Source organism: Lithobates pipiens, unplaced genomic scaffold (assembly GCF_037356315.1).
Source record: "Lithobates pipiens isolate NorthernLeopardFrog02 unplaced genomic scaffold, aLitPip1_a1.2 Scaffold_13, whole genome shotgun sequence".
Classification (NCBI taxonomy): domain Eukaryota; kingdom Metazoa; phylum Chordata; class Amphibia; order Anura; family Ranidae; genus Lithobates; species Lithobates pipiens.
The window spans coordinates 148,783,302-148,803,380 of record NW_027507718.1 but is presented as its reverse complement, the minus strand read 5'-3'; the positions used below and the strand labels follow the sequence as shown (position 1 = coordinate 148,803,380).

Here is a 20,079-nt window from a genome sequence, read left to right as displayed (position 1 = left end):
GTTGGTGCTCTGTATGTGGCCATGCTGTGTAAAAGTCTCACACATGTGGTATCACCATACTCGGGAAGAGTAGCAGAATGTATTTTGGGGTGCAATTTGTTGTATGCATATGCAGTGTGTGAGAAATAACCTGATAATATGACAATTTTGTAAAAAAAAAAAAAAATCTTCATTTTGCAAAGAATTGTGGGGAAAAGTTACAGCTTAAAAAAACTCACCATGCTACTTACTTAATACCTTGGAATGTTTACTTTCTAAAAAGGGGTCATTTGGGGGGTATTTGTACTTTCCTGACTTGTTAGTGTATCAAGAAATGAGATACACCTGATGTACTGAAGGCCTGATCAGATGTGATCAATTTTCAGTGATTGGCACCATAGTTTGTAGACTCTATAACTTTCACAAAGACCAAATAATATACACTAATGTGGGTTATTTTTACCAAAGATATGTAGCAGTATAAATTTTTGCCAAAATTACTAATTAGCAAAATTTTATGACAAAGAAAAAGGCATTTTTTTCACAAAATGTACGTTTATTTTTTTATTTATAGCACAAAAAATAAAAAACCCACTAGTGATTAAATACCACTAAAAGAAAGCTCTATTTGTGTGAAAAAAAGGACGTACGTTTCATATGGGTACAGTGTTACATGACTGAGTAATTGTCATTCAAACTGTGAGAGTGCTGAAAGCACAAAATTGGTCTGGAAAGGAAGGGGGTGTAAGTGCACTGTATTGAGGTGGGTAACTGAATGGCACGGTCGTGCAAAGTTGTACCTTAAAGCGGAGGTCCACCCTAAAGTGGACCTTCCGCTCATCGGAACCCTCCCCCCCTCCGGCGCCACAATTGGCACCTTTCAGGGGGGAGGGGGGTGCAGGTACCTGTACAGTACAGGTATCTGCATCCACTTCCGGGATAGCTCTCTGCGAAAAGGGGCGTAGATTACGCCCCTTTCCGAAAGTCCCCCGCTGCCTGCTGGGAAACACACAGATCCCAGAGGCAGCGGGGACCGTCCTTATAGGCAGTAGGGAACCAGGAAATGAAGCCGAAAGGCTCCACTTCCTGATTCCCATACCCAAGATAGCGGCGGCAGCACCCGAGAGACGATCGGGACATCGGCTTCGGGTGCCGACATCGCGGGCGCGCTGGACAGGTAAGTGTCACTATTTTAAAAGTCAGCAGCTGCAGTATTTGTAGCTGTGGCTTTTAAAAAAAAAAAAAAAACGCAGAGTCCCCGCGGACTCCCACTTTAACAAAGTTGATGTCCTTTTTTCCCCCACAAATAGAGCTTTCTTTTGGTGGTATTTGATCACCTCTGCGGTTTTTATTTGTTGTGGTATAAACAAAAAAAGAGCGACAATTTAAAAAAAAAAGCATTATTTTTTACTATAATAAATATCCCCCAAAAATATATAAAAAAAATATATTTTTTTCCTCAGTTTAGGCCGATATGTATTCTTCTACATATTTTTGGTAAAAAAAATCAAAAAAATCACAATAAGTGTATATTGATTGGGTTGTGCAAAAGTTATAGCGTCTACAATATAGGGCATAGATTTACAGCATTTTTATTATTATTTTCTTTTTTTTTTACTTTTAATGGTGGGCGATCTGCTATTTTTATCGTGACTGCAACATTATGGCGGACACATCAGACAATTTTGACACATTTTTGGAACCATTGGCATTAATACAGCGATCAGTGCGATTAAAAATGCATTGATTACTGTAAAAATGGCATTGGCAGTGAAGGGGTTAACACTAGGGGGCGGTGAAGGAGTTAACTGTGTTCCCTGGGTGGTGATTCTAACTGAAGGGGGAGGGACCAACTACAGGAAGTGGCAGATCATAGTTCCTAACTAATAGGAACACACAATCTGTCACTCCTGTCAGAACAGAACAGGGAAGTGTATGTTTACACACACTTGTCCATGTTCTGTGTCTCCAGCTCATGAACGCTCGTGGCCAGCGGTCATCGCGACCGCCAGCATCGGCACCCCCGCTGTGTAGCCGGCGCGATCACCTGCTATCCGGACTTTGCAAGCCCACGTACAGTTATGTGGTTTCGTGCAGGGGAGCCAACCTGCCGCAGTAAAACTGCGGCAGCTGGTCATGAAGCAGTTCAAAAGTCACTTTTAGTTTTTATTAAGCTGGCCATACTCTGTTAATTTTTCTTCATCAATGCTAACAGCATGGTAGGATGAATTCCTCTTCCTGGGCTACTGAAATTCTTACAGCTACTGGCAGTGGCTGTATGAATGTCCAAACAGTGGTTGCATCTAGTTCAATGCTGTTCAGTAAGCAATTTTCCATGGGGCTACTTTGATTTTCATTTAAAGAATGTTGGGTGGGAAGGGACAACAGAGCTACCAAATTAGCAAATTTCATAAGGTTTTTCGTGAACCAACTTAAATCAACAGTGTATGACCAATCTCAGTCAAATTCCCTGTATTTAGTTTATGTGATCTCATTACACAATATCCTTGTTCTATTATGCAGATAATAGCATAAACCTCTTGGATTTTACATATTTCAACAGCATGAAGAACGTGTTCTTAAAAGAATTCGTCGCAAAATTCGGAATAAACAGTCAGCTCAAGAAAGTAGAAAAAAGAAGAAGGAGTATATGGATGGATTGGAGATGAGGTATGACTTTAAATGACATTTAAAATGGAAAATCAATACAATCCTACTATGCTATTACATTTTTATTATTTGAAAATTAGTCATTGACATCATCTCCTCTGATGTAGCCAGTTGGGTGTGGTTAAATCGATCAGGTTGACAAAGGAATTTGAGACTTTTACAGCCTGTAGCATTGCTTGCTAATGATTAGGACTAAGCTGTTTGAACAAGTTGTGCTGTCTCGCATAAGTATCCTTGCCTCAAACCAAAGTCTTCTCTTTTCTTTGTATGAATATCTGACTGCAAAACTTGTTCAAAATAAAAACAGAAAGCTGCTAATAAATAACAAATGCCATGCCTCAAAAATGGTTGCAAACTTTGAGAATTGTATCTGTTTTTGCTCATTACTGTTCTTTTTATTTTGTGACCCTATCACGTACCTTTTGATGACTGGAATGTTGTGGAGGTCTCTCTTGCACCTCCTACCCAACACTCCTGAAGGTGGAGACAGAGCATGGAGTGGCATGAGTGCTGATGTAGCTGGTTAGTGAAGTCCGCACTTAGGTGGATGAAGCTGGGTGTCACAGTCCTAGGAACAGGATACTGAAGCAGCTTGGCACCACAGCAGGAGATCATAGCAGAGCCGATATGCAGACAGCCAGGTAACAAGGGACCGAGTCATCAGACAAAGCAAGTTCAGGAAACAGGCCAAGATCAATAACAGTGAATACCATGGTTAGAGTTCTGAGGTGCGAGCCTGAAGAACCAAATGACCCAACCCAAAGGATGACTTCTTTGTTTCTTTGCAACATCGGTTCCAGTCTGTCCGTGTCAAATTCTGTCCTTGCTGAGAGGCAGGCTCTTATGGGGTGGTGGATTTGTTCTGGCTATATGAGAAAGTACAGAATCCTAGGAGGTATTTAAAAATTTAGGAAATTAACTTGAGGTAATGAAATAATGTATATATATAATAACTTTGTACAAGGTGGAAACTTATAGACATTTGCAAAACTCAATATAAGAGAGTTAAGAAGATCACTTTATTAACTTAAAGCAGAGTTCCATCCAAAAGTGAAACTTCTGCTTTAAGCACTTACCACTAGGGATGGCCGGACTGTTCGCCCGGCGGTCGGTTCGTGGCGAATTTCGGCTGTTCGCTGTCTGCCCCATCGGCGGATTATTGACGCTGTTCGCCTGGCAGGCTCACGTGTTTACAGTGTAAAAGAACTTTGACCTATGATGACACATCCATCATGTGGTACAGGACAGCCAATTGAGACATTACAGCACATGGACACTTGGACATTCCCCCTAACTTATAAATAGACCCGATCCGGCGGCCATTTTACATTCTTTCTACTGTCACTATAGAGAGAGGTTGCTGTATGGAGCAGGGAGAGACTGCAGTGACACAAATCGCTAGCTATTAGGTAAAAAAAAAAGTTATTTTAAGGACTGGTATGGTATAGGAGTAGTACAGTGTATAGGGTTGAGTGAACTGCTGTGCTTGTAAATCCAGCAGCCTGTCTTTAGTGAGTGCAGGGAGAGACAGGACGCTGTGTGTAGCAGGGACAGTCAATTTAATCATTAGCTGTTACTATTGGGTCCACAAAAGTCCTTTTCAGGACTGGTATGGCGTAGTAGTACAGGATATAGTTTTGAGTGCAGTGCTATTCAAGTTATTGTTGCAGCAGCCTGTGTTTTGTCAGTTTAAATAGGGACAGACAGGAAGCTGTGTGTAGCAGTGAGGGACAGTCAGTTTAATCATTAGCTGTTACTATTAGGTCCACAAAGGTCCCTTTCAGGACTGGTATGGTAATGGGGTTGTACACGTATAATATTCTTTCTTCCAAATATAGAAAGAATATTATACTTGACTGCTGCCCTTCTGCTGCAGTAGTCCTTTATGAGTATAGGGACTGAGGTACAGTCTGCTAATCACAACCTACTAGTTCCACAAAGGTCCTTCTAAGGACTGGTAAGGTATAGCGTACTACAGTATATAGGGTTGAGTGAGGTACAGTCTGCCAATCACAACCTACTAGTTCCACAAAGGTCCTTCTAAGGACTGGTATAGGTGTACTATTTGGTGTGCAGTATACAGTTGTGTAATACACGTATAAAATACTTGCACATATAGAAAGCATAGTATAGTGCGTTTCCACTGTGCAGCATTGTGACTGCTGAGCGGTTCTGCAGTGATACTACAACGTACTTAGACCCCCGGTACAAACACAAAATGGCAGAAATGCTACCGCCGTCACAGAGGGCTGTCAGAATGGAGCACTTCCAGGCCTTGCTTCGAGAAATGCTGCATTCTGCTTTTGCGTGCGCTGGCAGAGGAGCAATTCCCACTCCCAGAGAAGGAGTTGCTGGTACCAATCCAACAGCGCCTGCAAGAAGAGGCCGGTTTGAAGATGTGTTGGTGACTTCTGATATGAGGTCATTCTTTCAGCCGACCCATCGACAGGTGTCATCCGGATCCAGCATCAGGAAACGCCTAGACTGACAGGTGTCTGACTACATCGGGTTAACGGCCGATGTGGACGCTCTGAGGAGTGATGAATCCCTGGACTACTGGGTGGGCAGGCTTGACCTCTGGCCAGAGCTTGCCCAATTTTCAATCAAAGGACGTTCAGCGCAGCAGGGGGGATCGTGACCGATAAGCGTACTCGCCTAGCTCACGACAGTGTTAACTACCTCACATTTCTAAAAATTAATGAGGCATGAATCTCGGAGGAATTCAACACATGTGATCAGTAGACCATGTATATGTCTAGAAACTATTTTTTTAATCGAGCACACAGACCTTCTTTCTTCATTTGGCTCACTTCCTTGTCCAAAAAAAGCACACCATACTATATGCCCATACCCTCCTGTTTGAAGAGGTTGAGCGGTGTCATATTTTTGGGGCCCAGCAGCAAGTTGCTGGTATCAGTGCTGCTGTTAGTGCTCTCTATCTCGGTGCTGGTGTCAGTGCTCTCTATCACGGTGCTGGTGTCAGTGCTCTATATCACGGTGCTGGTGATCATCTCATGCACCCTCTTCTTTGCCTACCCTGACAGCCTTCCCTCGCCTCCATTGTCTCAAAGAGTCCTGAATTGTCAGAATATCACATATAAAAAAAGAATGCTTGTAGTTGTTGATCCCAGATTCACCTCATACATGTGTTATGTCATTGGCCATGTGGTGGGACTATGTGTGCACAGCTAGTAATTATTTTGTGGCTGCAAATATGACCTGTAGGTTTGTAAAGTTCGCCTCCCATTGAAGTCAATGGGGCCCGCCGAGAACGTTACGGTTTGCAAACTATCGGCCGCGTTCACGTTTTGTGTTCACGAAACGTCCCGTCGGAAGTTCGTCCATCACTACTTACCACCTCTGACATGCCACATTTGGCATGTACTTTTATTTTTGGGTGGGGGGGGGGGGGTGGATACCTTGTTTTCAGATTGACTTCTTGTCCCACTTCCTCCTTCCTCTTCTTGGCCACTCTAGGTGACGCTTCCTCTTGCCCTAGGCAGCCCCTCCCTGCCAGCAATCTTCTGGACACGTCACAGGTCCCAGAAGATTGGCTGGCAAATAGCAGAACATAGCGCGACTCACGCATGCGCAGTGCACACGTGGCCGTGAAGTCGTACGCTGTCACACCTGGGTGTCCACAGTTGCTATGACAACGCCGAGAAGGGGGAGAGGAAGGAGACTCCGGGCGGCTGCATCGCTGGACCGCGTGACAGGTAAGTGCCTGTTTATCAAAAGTCAGCAGCTATGCTTTTTGTAAGCTGTTGACTTTAATAAACTAAAAACGGGTGGAACACCACTTTAAGGACTGTCACATTCTCCTTATTTCTCATTAATATATGCTATACCGTTGAGATAACAGTTGAAATTACCCTTTTTTCTTAGCAAATAATGTATTTATGTTTCTGTGGTGTCGTTTGCTATCCATGGGTCCCCGAGTGGGAGTTTTTTTTTTTTTTTTGATCCAATAATCTCCTGCTTCAAAGAAGCAGGTATGCTTGTTCTATTGGTACTTATTTTCTTTCTCTGTATACTTTGCAATATAATTTGTTATGTATATGTTTTCAAAGCTAAAATCTAGAAGTTTTGAAAAGCATAAACAATATGAGAACTATGGATAAAAGGATATGAGAACTATGAGTTAGACCTATATTGATGATCCTATTAGGAGGATCAAAGGGGAGGATTGAAAGACCCTCCAATTATAGCTTACAGTCTAATATGTGGTAACACTGTTCCATAGAAAGAGGAATTTGCTATATTAAAGCGGGAGTCCACCGGGACTCCGCGTTTTTTTTTTTTTTTTTTAAAAGCCAGCAGCTACAAATACTGCAGCTGCTGACTTTTAAATAGTGACACTTACCTGTCCAGCGCGCCCGCGATGTCGGCACCCGAAGCCGATCGCTCGCTCGGCTGCCGGGTCCCGCCGCCATCTTGGGTATGGGAATCAGGAAATGGAGCCTTTCGGCTTCATTTCCCGGTTCCCTACTGCGCATGCGCGAGCCGCGCGGCGCAATCCGGACGGTCCCCGCTGCCTCTGGGAGCTGTGTGTTTCCCAGCAGGCAGCGGGGCACTTGCTGAAGGGGGCGGGGCATTGCGGAACGGGGGCGTAACCTACGCTCGTTCCGCAGACAGCTAGCCCGGAAGTGGGTGCAGTTACCTGGATTATCCAGGTAACTGCACCCCCCTCCCCCCTGAAAGGTGCCGATTGTGGCGCCGGAGGGGGGGAGGGATCAGATGAGCGGAGGTCCATTTTAGGGTGGACCTCCGCTTTAACCGCTTCACCCCCGGACCAATTGTCAGCCTTTTTACAATTTCGCACTGCACTGCTTTAACTGGTAATTGCGCGGTCATGCAATGTTGTACCCAAACGAAATTTGCGTCATTGACTTCCCACAAATAGAGCTTTCTTTTGATGGTATTTGATTGCCGCTGCGATATTTATTTTTTACGATATAAAAGGAAAAAGACTGAAAATTAAAAAAAAAAAAAAAAAGATAATTTCTAAGTTTTGGTATAAGAGAAATCGAATGAACTAAATTTTAGCCATACATTTAGGCCAAAATGTATTCAGCCACATGTCTTTAGTAAAAAAAAAAAAATCTCAATAAAGCGTATATTTATTGGTTTGCGCAAAAGTTATAGCGTCTACAAACTAGAGTACCTTTTCTGGATTTTACACAGCTTTTAATTCCTTCTCATCTCATTTCTCAATTCATTCATCTCATGAGGTGCTAAAATGGCAGGGCAGTACAACCCCCCCCCCATGACCCCATTTTGGAAAGTAGACACCCCGAAGAAATTGCTGAGGGGCATGTTGAGCCCATTGAATATTTTTTTTTTGTCCCAAGTGATTGAATAATGACACAAAAAAAGAAAAAAAAAAAAAGTTTACAAAAAGTTGTCACTAAATTATATATTGCTCACACATGCCATAGTTATATGTGGTCTTGCACCCCAAAATATATTCTGTTGCTTCTTCCGAGTATGGGGATACCACATATGTGGGACTTTTTGGGAGTCTAGCCACGTACAGGACCCCGAACACCAATCACTGCCTTCAGGATTTCTAAGGGTGCAAATTTTTGATTTCACTCCTCACTACCCATCACAGTTTCAAAGGCCATAAAATGCCAAAATAGCACAACCCCCCCCCCCAAATGACACCATTTTGGAAAGTAGACGCCCCAAGCTATTTACTGAGAGGCATGTTGAGTCCATTAAATATTTTATATTTTGCCACAAGTTGCAGGAATATTACAATTTTTTTTTTTGCCCAAAGTTGTCACTAAATGATATATTGATCACGCATGCTATGGGCATAAGTGACATTACACCCCAAAATAAATTCTGCTGCTTCTCCCGAGTATGGGGATACCACACGCGGGGGACTTTTTGGGAACCTAGCCATGTACGGGACCCCGAAAACCAAGCACTGCCTTCAGGATTTAAATATAAAACGCTACCAAAAAAAAACTGTTAGCGATCGCAGGGATCAGGCCTGACTCTGCGAACGCTGCACTTATGTGTTTAGTGTTTTGTAAGTGACAGTGATCAATCGATACTGCACTTAGGTGGGCTGGGTGGAGGGGCAAAATGCAGGTGCTAGCTGTTATCTGGGCTAATCCCGCTAACAATGCGTTTTTTTGGAACCCTAAACTGCTGGGGACACTAGTATAGGTCTGATCAGACAGATCTTGATCTGTACAGATACTATACCACTACGGGAGGTGTATGCTTTGCGCGTGGGTGTTAGCGGTACTGGCACTAACCTAGCGCTGCCTGGGGCGATGCAGACCCTGACCCTAAAACCTAATTGATATCACTCGCCGGGTGATCAGGGGGTTAAACCTTTATTGGCTAATAAATGGTGGGTGCCCTGATGCTATAAAAAGCAAACTAACCAGAGTCACCTGTAACACTTATACGGTGATCACTGGTGAAAGGTTTAACTAGGGGCAATCAGGGGGTTAAAATCTTTATTAGGTAGTATATGGGGGTCCCTGACGCTATATAAAAACCTGACGGGGAACCTAAATAACTAACTGGCTAACCAGCATCACCAGTGGCACTTATACGGTGATCGCTGGTGAAAGGGTTAACTAGGAGCAATCAGGGGGTTAAAACAATTATTGGGTAGTATATGGGGGTACCTAGTGCTATAAAAACCTGGCGGTGAACCTAAAAGAATAACTAGCTACCTAGCGGCACCAGTGACACTAATGCAGCGATCAGAAAAACGATTGCTTAGTGACACAGGCAAAAGGGGGTGAAAGGGTTAACTCTAGGGGCAATCAGGGGGTTAAACCTTTACCCTGGACCTAACACTAACTGCCCTGACAGTTTTTACTGTCACAACTGACACTAAATGCAGTGATCAGTAAATAAATGATCGCTGCAATCAGTGACACTGTGACTGGGAGGGGGGGGATTTGTGTGCCTATGTGTACCTACATGTCAGTGTAGTGTTGGTGCACGTACTATTGTGTTCTCCTCGCAGTTTGGTCAAAAAGACCGCCCCGAGGAGAATGACATCACTTCCTCTCTGCCTGTGTTTTCACTACACAGGCGGGGGAAGCTTCTCATTCGCCAGGAGCGATCGAGAGGGGATGGCCAGAAACCAACGGCCATCCCCTCATCCTGGATCGCTCCTGAAGCGAAACGGACCGCCACAGCCAGCGGGAGGGGGTCCGATCAGACCCCCCACCCTCTGGAAGGCAAGCACGTACATGTACGTGCTTGTGCCTGTCGGTGCCATTCTGCCGACGTACATTGCCATGTGGCGGTCTTTAAATGGTTAAGAAAACATGGCAATACACCCAGAATCTGAGCTTGACAAATATAGTCATAGATAACCTGGCAATATGCCTAGAATGTATGCTTAAAGTTAGTTTTAGACATATTATGAGCATATTGTGGTTACATTCTTTAAGATTATGTAATAATCTTAAAATATATACTTTAAGAGATGTGTATCCAACAAGTGCTAATATGTTTGAGAAATATATGTCCATAACAATCCCCTGAAAGTGGGTCTGTCCTTCAATGGTGACAAGCTGTGGGTGGACAATTTCTATTGGTTTAATGTCTCAAACATTGCCAGATAAAAAATACTGTACAGAGACATCACATGCCGTACAGTGTCATCACATAGCATACAGTGTCATCACATGCCGTACAGAGCCATTGATGCGCATGCACGGTTTGTCTGATGCATTATCCGATGGGTCAGTGGCAGCCCATGCATTGTAGGAGCAGGGGCGCCGACCCCCCATCCCTGCCGCTGTCGCCCCTATCCATGCGCCTGGCCCCTTTCAGGATGTTGGGTGCATGAATTATAATTGCAGGGATCAGGGATAGGGCAGGGTTGTGTCTTTTGAAGCACCGATTAGAGCCACAGACTCTAACAGGCTTCAAAAGAGGATGGGCTCAGAGCGCAGAGAGTGCTGGGCTGGATGTCTTTCAATCCCGCGCCACAGGCCAGGGAGGGTGGATGTCTGTCAGTCCGACGCCACAGGCCCTGGGGGGAGGGGTGCTTCCAGTGCCGCCAAGAGGCGAGGGTGCTTGTATTCCCTCATTTGCCACCCCCCAAAAGTAAAACACCACCCACTGCAATGGGCGGAATTATTTGAAAGGACACCTACAGTTGGCTACCAGTGAGGAGGTGGAGGTGGAGTGAGAGCTGCCTGGCAGAGAGAAATGGGGCAACATAGCGATGTAGAGGAGAGCCACGTACAGAGGAGAGTTCAGCCATGTACAGAGGAGGGCACAGCCATGTACAGATCATAACCATGTACAGAGGACAGCACAGCCATGTACAGAGAAGAGACATGTACAGAGGAGAACCATTTAGAGAGGAGAGCACAGCAATGTACAAAGGAGAGCCTCCTACATGGCTGTACACGGCTCTCCTCTATACATGGCTGTGCCCTCCTCTGTACGTGGTGTAACGAGATTTGAGTGATTCCATCAGTATACAGCCTCCTCCAGTCTGAACATCAGAGATCAGGTATTATAGCCGATCGTAAAACACAACTCACACAAAATACATACCACAGGAGGACGTCCATCTTCCTAACCATATTACCCTAACAATACAACTGTATCCAAGAACACAATTAACATGAGCTAATTAACTAGTCACTTAACTCCACCCAATGTTGTAATTAATCAGATAGCCCCACTTTAGGTCAGACTTGAAGGCTTCAAACAAGTTACAACAGACCTTATCATACGTATAAACACAGAACACCTTCAGACAATAGCAGGAGACCCCGATAGACTGTCTGACTCCTACATTGAACAGATTCAGTGTGACCAGCTCTTTCAATTAACATGTAAAGTTCAGAATCAATCAAACCAGGAATAGTCTTTATATATTTCTTGAGAGAGATTGTTGATAAATAATACTGTCCTATTTGAAGGACTCCATACCACATTCTCAGTGTCCATTGAGAAGCTGTCCATCCTTTTCTCGGTCACCCTGTGCACCTAATAGACACAGGGTAACGTACACATAAGAGGTACACGGGGAGCTGAAACAAAGGTTTCCCAACCTCTCCAAGGGAAGCAGGGTTGCGTGGATGTGATGACTAGGAATGAGCCGAACACTCCCCCGGTTCGGTTCGCACCACAACCTTTGTATGGACCCAAAATTCGTACGAACTTTAGAACCCTATTAAAGTCTATGGGACTCGAATGTTCGAAATCAAAAGTGCTAATATTAAAGGCTAATATGCAAAATATGCAACAGACAACACCAGCAATAAGGGGCATCTTCAGGTGTATACTGTGCTGGAGGTACACAACACCCACTTTAACTCCTCTAATACAGGCATCTGCAGAACACCAGCAATAAAGGGTAGATACAGGTATATACTGTGCTGGAGGCACACAACACCCACTAATTCCTGCAGATGCCTGTATTAGAGAACACCAGCAATAAAGGGTAGATACAGGTATATACTGTGCTGTGCTGGAGGCACACAACACACACTAATTCCTGCAGATGCCTGTATTAGAGAACACCAGCAATAAAGGGTAGATACAGGTGTATACTGTGCTGGAGGCACACAACACCATGTTAACTTTAAGATGCCTTAAAGAACACACTGTCCCTGCCTATCTAGCTCTTTCCCTGCACGCCGGAACACACTACACAAGGCCACAGCGCTCGCAGCCTTATATAGTGTGGGGCGTGTACTAAACCCCCTGAGCTATAATTGGCCAATTATGGCTCTCCTCTCTGCCGGCGCTGTGATTGGCCAAGCATGCGGGGTCACAGTGCATGCCTGGCCAATCATGAGCCAGCAATCCACTGCGATGGCATAGTGCATTGTGGGCCGTTTGGTGTGAACGGTCCACAAAGTTCTGAATTCGCCAAACAGACGAACGGCTGAGTCGAACACCGGGCTCATCCCTAGTGATGACACTGTACAGCATGTGATGGCTCTGTATGGCATGCAATAACACTTTACGGCATGCAGTTGCTCTGTACGCCATGTGATGACTCTGTACGCCATGTGATGACACTGTACAGCATGTGATGACACTGTACAGCATGTGATGACACTGTACAGCATGTGATGACACCGTACAGCATGTGATGACACCGTACAGCATGTGATGACACCGTACAGCATGTGATGACACCGTACAGCATGTGATGACACCGTACAGCATGTGATGACACCGTACAGCATGTGATGACACCGTACAGCATGTGATGAGACTGTGCGGCGTGTATGTTTTTATGTCAGTATTACATTGTATAATTTAAAAGAAAAAGGCGCGGAGGCCCGGCAAGAAGAACCGAAGAGGGGGACAAGACCCCCGAAGAGGGGGATAAGACCACTGAAGTCAGAAGAAGACCCCCGGGCGGCGATGAAGAAGAAAGCCGGGCTCCTCCGCTAGTAAAAGAGCTAGCAGAAGATAGCGGAGGAATCCGGCGAGAAGATCCCCAAGACGGAAGACCCGCGGAGCAGTGCAATAAATTTTTAAACCTTGTGTGTTGTGTTTTTTTAACGTTTTCTTCACAGGTGAATGGGTAGGGGTACATTGTACCCCATACTCATTCACATAGGGTGGGGGGCCGGTATCTGGGGCCCCCTTAAAGGGGGCTCCCGGATTCCGATAAGCCCCCCGCACGCAGACCCCGACAACCAACGGCCAGGGTTGTCGGGAAGAGGCCCTTGTCCTCATCAACATGGGGACAAGGTGCTTTGGGGTGGGGGTGCCACGCGGCCCCCCCTTCCCCAAAGCACCGCCCATGTTGAAGGCACCTGGCCTGGTACGGCTCAGGAGGGGGGGGGGGCGCTCGCTCATCCCCCACCCTCTTTCCTGGCCGGCTGGGTAGCGTGCTCGGATAAGGGTCTGATATGGACCTAGAGGGGGACCCCCACGCTGTTTTTTCGGTGTAGGGCTTCCCCTTTAACTCCATACCAGGTGACGGAGCCAGCGACGCCTCCTTCGCTTGTCCCGGCTACCTGGACCCGCGCGCAAAATGAGCGGCCTTTTCTCCGGGCGGGAAAAGTCAGTTCATTTCAAAAGTACAGCGGACTAGCACATACACGGCCGTATTGTCCGCCAGACTAGCACACACACGGCCGTATTGTCAGCCGAAATGCGAGTCCGGCGGACATATTTATGTGCAAAACTACTACGCCGGACTTTTGGGTAAAAAAAAGTCCGCCGGAGCCCACACACGGGCAGATTGTCCGGCTGACTTTTCCACCGGATTGTTTGATCATGTGTACGCGGCTTTAGTCATGAAAGGGTTAATGGGGTTCACATTAAAGCTCGCAATTGGCAAATTTTTGCTGAGTTCCCTGAACATTGGAGCAAATCAAACCCAGGTAGGTTTGCTAATTACTATTTGTAGGACAGTATTCACTTTTTTTTCTCCTAACCTGTCCTTAAAGAAAACTGCATTTTTATTGCAGCAAGCATTTTTCTTAAAATTAAAATTGAAGTGTATTTATCATTGATTCAAATGCAAATCGACCTTTTTTCACATTCACCCTATTATTCACAAGGATTTTCACCTACTTTCAAAGTAGATTCTTTGCAGAAAAATTTTATCAGACAAGGTACACCTAATATCTATTCTTTAGTCTAGGTTCACACTAACTGCGGGAATGAAATAGTGTGAGTTCAGCTGAACTCATGCGATTTCATTCCCACAGGGATGTCAGTCCCGACTTTGGGGGCCATTTCAGAGACCTCTGTGTGGGTTTCTGCACCGATGTCAATGGAAATTGTACCCCGAAATCGTCAAAAGTAGTCCAGAAACTACTTTTGCGAATCAGTTCGGCACCACAAATGCACCTATTCAGATTCTGCAATTGCCACCAATTTGGCATGCGATTTGCCAAGTCAAATTACATGGCAAATTGCATCAATGTGAACCAGGGCTTAATGGGCAAAGTTGTTTACTGTACCGTTTATCGTATTTATCACTTAGTGAATGTAGATTCATTGATTAAATCCAGCTTACATTCACCAGTTTTTCCCCTCATACATTATTCAAAGTATTCTCTGGCTAAATTGCTTTTTTGCTTAGGAGCTTAGGATCTTTTAACTATGGAGAGTGCGGAAAAAAAACTTTAAAAATGTATTTGTTTGTTTCTGGTTTAACAAATAGGTTGACATGTATCAACTATTTTTCAGATGTATGCAATAGTAGTACTTTGAATATGCTAATAGACCTTGTGTAGAGAGGTAAAGACAAAGACCAGTAATTGCTCATATTAACTATATTTTTCAGGATGTCTGCTTGCGCAGCCCAAAACCAGGAACTTCAACGTAAGGTTCTGCAGCTGGAGAAGCATAATATGTAAGTAAATATCTGATAACATTTCAAATGGCCTTATGCAGGCCCGGACTGGGACAAAAAATAGGCTCGGGCATTTTAGACTGAGCAGCCAACCTTTCCAGGGACCGGGGGGGGGGGGGGGTTCGGTAGACATTAGCGGGGGTGGCTGGTGTCGGTCCTCCACTAATGTGCAGGGACACTGTGATATAAAGGGAACTGCACTAAAAAGGGAATGGAATGATTACAGTGCCCCTTTACAGGGAAGTCCCCTTTATATTACAGTGTCCCAGTCCTATTGTGGCCATACAATGCCAGTACTGTCTGTTTCCTATTGTGTCCATGGCCCAGTGACACTGACCTGATCTCTGGCGGTGCGGTAGAACATGGCTCTCTCCCTCTGGTGGCGCGGGTGCAGCGTGGCTCCCTCTGGTGGCGCGGGTGCAGCGTGGCTCCCTCTGGTGGCGCGGGTGCAGCGTGGCTCCCTCTGGTGGCGCGGGTGCAGCGTGGCTCCCTCTGGTGGCGCGGGTGCAGCGTGGCTCCCTCTGGTGGCGCGGGTGCAGCGTGGCTCCCTCTGGTGGCGCGGGTGCAGCGTGGCTCTCTCTGGTGGCGCGGGTGCAGCGTGGCTCTCTCTCTGGTGGCGCGGGTGCAGCGTGGCTCTCTCTGGTGGCGCGGGTGCAGCGTGGCTCTCTCTCTGGTGGCACGGGTGCAGCGTGGCTTTCTCTCTGGTGGCGCGGGTGCAGCGTGGCTCTCTCTGGTGGCGCGGGTACAGCGTGGCTCTCTCTGGTGGTGCGGGTACAGCGTGGCTCTCTCTGGTGGTGCGGGTACAGCGTGGCTCTCTCTGGTGGCGTGGGTACAGCGTGGCTCTCTGTGGTGGCGTGGGTACAGCGTAGCGCTCTCTCTGGTGGTGCAGGTACAGCGTAGCGCTCTCTCTGGTGGTGCTGGGGCTATTAGTTCCCCCAGCACAGCCCTCTCTTCGCCAAACAGACGAACGGCCAGACCAATGGTGCCACCTATGTCTGGGACTACATTTCCCATGATGCCACTCTAGTTTTTTCTGATTGGCCCTCTGTTTGGGCCAATGGGGAGAAAAAATTAACATACAGGAATGCCTTCTCTTCCCCTGCTGCCGATGTGAGAAGGGGAGGGGGAGCGAGGGGGGAATAGTGACAGCAGCCTGCAGCTCTCCCCACCGTGCAGACGCCCATGGCTGGATGAGGAGAGCGGAACTGTAAGCACAGCTCTGTGGCTGAGCTGTGTGTGAGAGAGAGAGAGAGAGACGGCTCAGCCCATGTAGCCGCCAGTTCCGCATGACACAGGCACAGCCGCATGGCGGTAGGCGAGCCGTGGCCTGTGTTACCCATGATCAGGCTGTGGTCGCCGCTTAACTCCCGCTGTGTGGCAGGATTATCAACAGGCCACGGGCAGCCCCGGCCCACCGGGCAAATGCCCGGTCTGCCCTATGGCCAGTCCGGGCCTGGCCTTATGGATTAACTGCCCTTTGTAAACAGTTCTAAAAGATCTGATAATCTGTTGGTTTACTTTTCTGAACTTCCTGCCCTAGTAACTGTTGATTTTTTCAATGAAAAGTAGCCTAGGTTCACACTAACAGCGGGATTTCATTCCCGCATGTCAGTCTGACTTCGGGGGTGATTTCAGAGACATCTGTGCAGGTTCCTTACATAGTTACATAGTTAGTAAGGTTGAATAAAGACACCAGTCCATCCAGTTCAACCTGAGTGAGTGTCTGCAATTGCCCCTATCCCTGTATATTGCACATTCACATTGGTCCCTACCCTCAAGGAGCCCACAATCCAAGGTCCCTGTTCATATACTAGGGCCAATTTAGACAGAAGCCAATTAACCTACCAGCAAGTACCCAGAGGAAATCCACGCAGGCACAGGGAGAACCTGCAAACTCCAGGCAGGTAGTGTCGTGGTTGGAATTTGAACTAGTGACCCCTTTTACTGCTAGGTGAGAGTGCTAACCACTACACCACTGTGCCGCCCTATCCTGCACAGATGTCTATACAAGTCGCACCCCAAAGTCGTCAAAAGTAGTACAGAAACTACTTTTGGGAATCAGTGCGGCGCTGCAAATGTGGCGTTACACCGATTCGGACAGTGTCATTGCCAGCAATAGCATGTAATGTCAATAGACATGTCAAATTGCTGCAATGAGAACCTAGGCTAAACAACCAAATAAACATATGTAGCACCCTCTACCTTAGGTAGGTAGGTTTCTAGAGTTGTGTGTTTTCGTTACAGCCAACCAGCACAGGTAAATTTAGGCAGACCTAGCTGTGAGCTAGGCCTGTTTTTTTTTTTGATCTAGGGGCTGGGGAATGGTTTAGTGAAGCAGCAGGATACTGACATGTACTTCATCTTTCTGGCTCCTTCTCTGTTTACAGAGGGTTCTGGAAAAGAGGCAGGACAGAGGATGGGAGTGGCATGGAGTGTCTCTGGGAGCCCTGACCAATCCTTAACTAGGATTGGCAGGTCTCCTATATATACTCATGCTCAGCCTGTTGTGGGAGGAGTTGTCGGGTGGAAGAATTGAGTGATGGAGTGTTAGACTGTCGTGGCCCTTGAAGAAACCCCCTTTCTGGGGGGGGGGGGGGTGACCTAAGGTCTGGAGCTTGGGAGCTGGGAGGGAGCCTCTCTCTGCAGGGTAATTAAGAGGTGTCCTGAACAGGAGCAAGAGGAGGATGCATGGATGGGCCCAGCTCGATCCTGATGAGGGGGAGGAGACTCGATCGGGATCATGTCCACACCTAGACGTACGGGTGTGGATTGGCTCCCCCGTACGGCTGTGATGCAGCCGCAATGCCTGGCCTGATAGTGGCTGCGGTGTCCTCGCTGTAGCCTCCCCCTGCTCTCCCTACGCTGTCCATCCCCGCAGAGCCCTCTCACAGAGCTCCTCACCTCCGCTGCCGTTGCCTCCTGGATGACACGCAGGGGCTCCGTGCCGCCGGGGAAACAACCTGACGGAGTGGGGACGAGTGGAGCCGAGTCTTGTGTGCTGTCTCGACGAGGGGGGGGGGGGGGGGGGGGGGGGGTCGGTGGCTCGAGTGATATCCCGAGTGAGTTCGCCGTTGCTCGGATCCCCAGAGAAGAATAGTTGCTCCAGGCGCCATCCAGTGGTGAAAGACGGGAACTGCACAATCTGGACTTTAGCCCAGGAGACACAGAGCGCTCAGATGGAGATGTTAAAGCCTCATGAGGAGGTATTAATCTGTAATAGAAAATAGAGGAAGACCTCCAGAGAGTGATGAGAGAGAGAGAGAGAGAGAGAGAGAGAGAGAAGAAACGGTATGTTGACCATATTATAAGCTACGGAAAATACTGGAAAATCCTATTGATAAACGATCGCTAGAAGTCCTTCTAAGTTTTTGTAAGGAGAAAAAATGCAGAGGCTAAAGCTGCTGATAATTTGCTGTTAATATCTCGCAGCGATCGAACGGAAAATAATAAAAACGCCACTTGCTCTATACCAATATAAGAAATAAGAGAGACTTTAAGTTGGTGTTATTCAATAGACCCCTCTTTCTCTGTTCCCACTGCACTTTCTCTGCTTGTACCTGTAACAATGCGTTCAATACGGGAACGCTTGCAAATGAGACTAACGTAAAGAATAAGATGGCTTGCAAGGTTGGAAAAGTCTAAAGCCCCGTACACACGGGCGGACTGTCTGGCCAACTAAGTCCGTCAGACAATCCGACGGACAGTCCGTCCTACTTTTGAATGAACGGACTTGACCACACACGATGAACAGACAGTCCGTTGAAAGCTTGCGCGATGACGTGTACAGCACGTACGACGGGACTAGAAATAGGACGTCCAATACACAGCAATGCAACCTTTCGCCGTGTAAATCCTTTCTGAGCATGCGCCATACTTAGTCCGTCCAACTTGCCTACTCACGAGCGGACTGTCCGCTGAAACCAAAGTTGGACGGACAACATTACGGAAATTTCGAAAGACTTAGTCCGCCAGACTGTCCGCTGAAAAAGTCAGCTGAAGCCCACACACGAGCGGACTGTCCGCTGAAATGTGTTTCAGCGGACTAAGTTGGACAGACAGTCCGCCCGTGTGTACGCGGCTTTACGAATACCGCTATTCAAGGTCTGGTACTTGTTTGCCTAGTCTTTCTATAAGGACCTATTGATTTTTAGAATAAAGGGAAGTATAGAAATATACACAAACAAGCCACAGTAAGGTCAAACAACAGGAAGTTGGTACACGCCTTTTTCTATTGTTGCGTAAAAAAGTGTCCCCCCCTGACAAACGGGAAAAGAGTTTGGGGCTGAAATTAGATGCAAAAAACAAACAGAACCTATAATAAAAAAAGGAGAACAAAAATAATCGAGATTTTACAGTGATATAATAGTGACATTTTATTTTTTGGACTAAAGACACTTGGACAATGAAGGGAAAGACATCTAAGACGGGAGCAATCCGTAAATCACCCCAGCGGAGCCTGGTCGCTAGTCCTGGCTCTATGAATAAATTTGTTACCCAAACGGGGGGAACAGAGAAACAAGAATTAGAGAGGCAACTGCAAACAAGAGGTTCCCAAGCAGAAAACAAAGACAAAAAGGAAAAGGAAAAGAGGGATAAAGAAAAAAGAAGGCAACAAGTCCAAAATAATTCTTTACAGGACCAAGAGCCCACGCCGGAGGGTGAGATAGACCAATCAGTAGAACCAGACTATGAAACAGAAGCTACACAGACTCATTTGACTCAGCTAGAAAACCCCTTATCTTTGCCTACAAAAAAAGAAATAACCTATGTTTGCAGCTTTGGAAAACTCTATGAAAAAGGAAATGGATAGAGTACACAAGAATCTTGCCCATATAATGGAACGGGTAGAAGAAATGGAAAAAAAAGCGGAAAAAGAGGCAAACACAATAAAGAAACTAGAAGCTGAAGTAGTCTCCCTAAAAAAAAGTCCAACAAGAGCAAGTATATAAAATAGAGGACCAAGAAAATAGGGATAGAAGAAAAAATTTAAGAATACGAGGTGTCACGGAAACTTTGCAGCAAGAAGATTTAATAGAAATAATAAAAAAGATATGTAACCCACTGATGAAGAAAGACATAACAAATCCAATAAATAC

At 46.3% G+C, this 20,079-nt stretch overlaps 1 protein-coding gene and 1 long non-coding RNA gene across 2 annotated transcripts in view; one reads left to right on the top strand and one right to left on the bottom strand.

Annotated features, from left to right (window-relative positions):
- LOC143974397 (uncharacterized) overlaps positions 1–20,079 on the bottom strand; it is a 299,135-nt gene that overhangs the window by 78,678 nt on the left and 200,378 nt on the right. The window lies entirely within an intron of this gene.
- Positions 1–20,079, top strand: part of CREB3L3 (cAMP responsive element binding protein 3 like 3) — a 533,749-nt gene that overhangs the window by 400,556 nt on the left and 113,114 nt on the right. The window contains exons 6-7 of the mRNA XM_077475725.1: positions 2,543–2,649; positions 14,915–14,983. Coding sequence (XP_077331851.1) covers positions 2,543–2,649; positions 14,915–14,983 — 176 coding nt within the window. The remainder of the gene's footprint in view (positions 1–2,542; positions 2,650–14,914; positions 14,984–20,079) is intronic.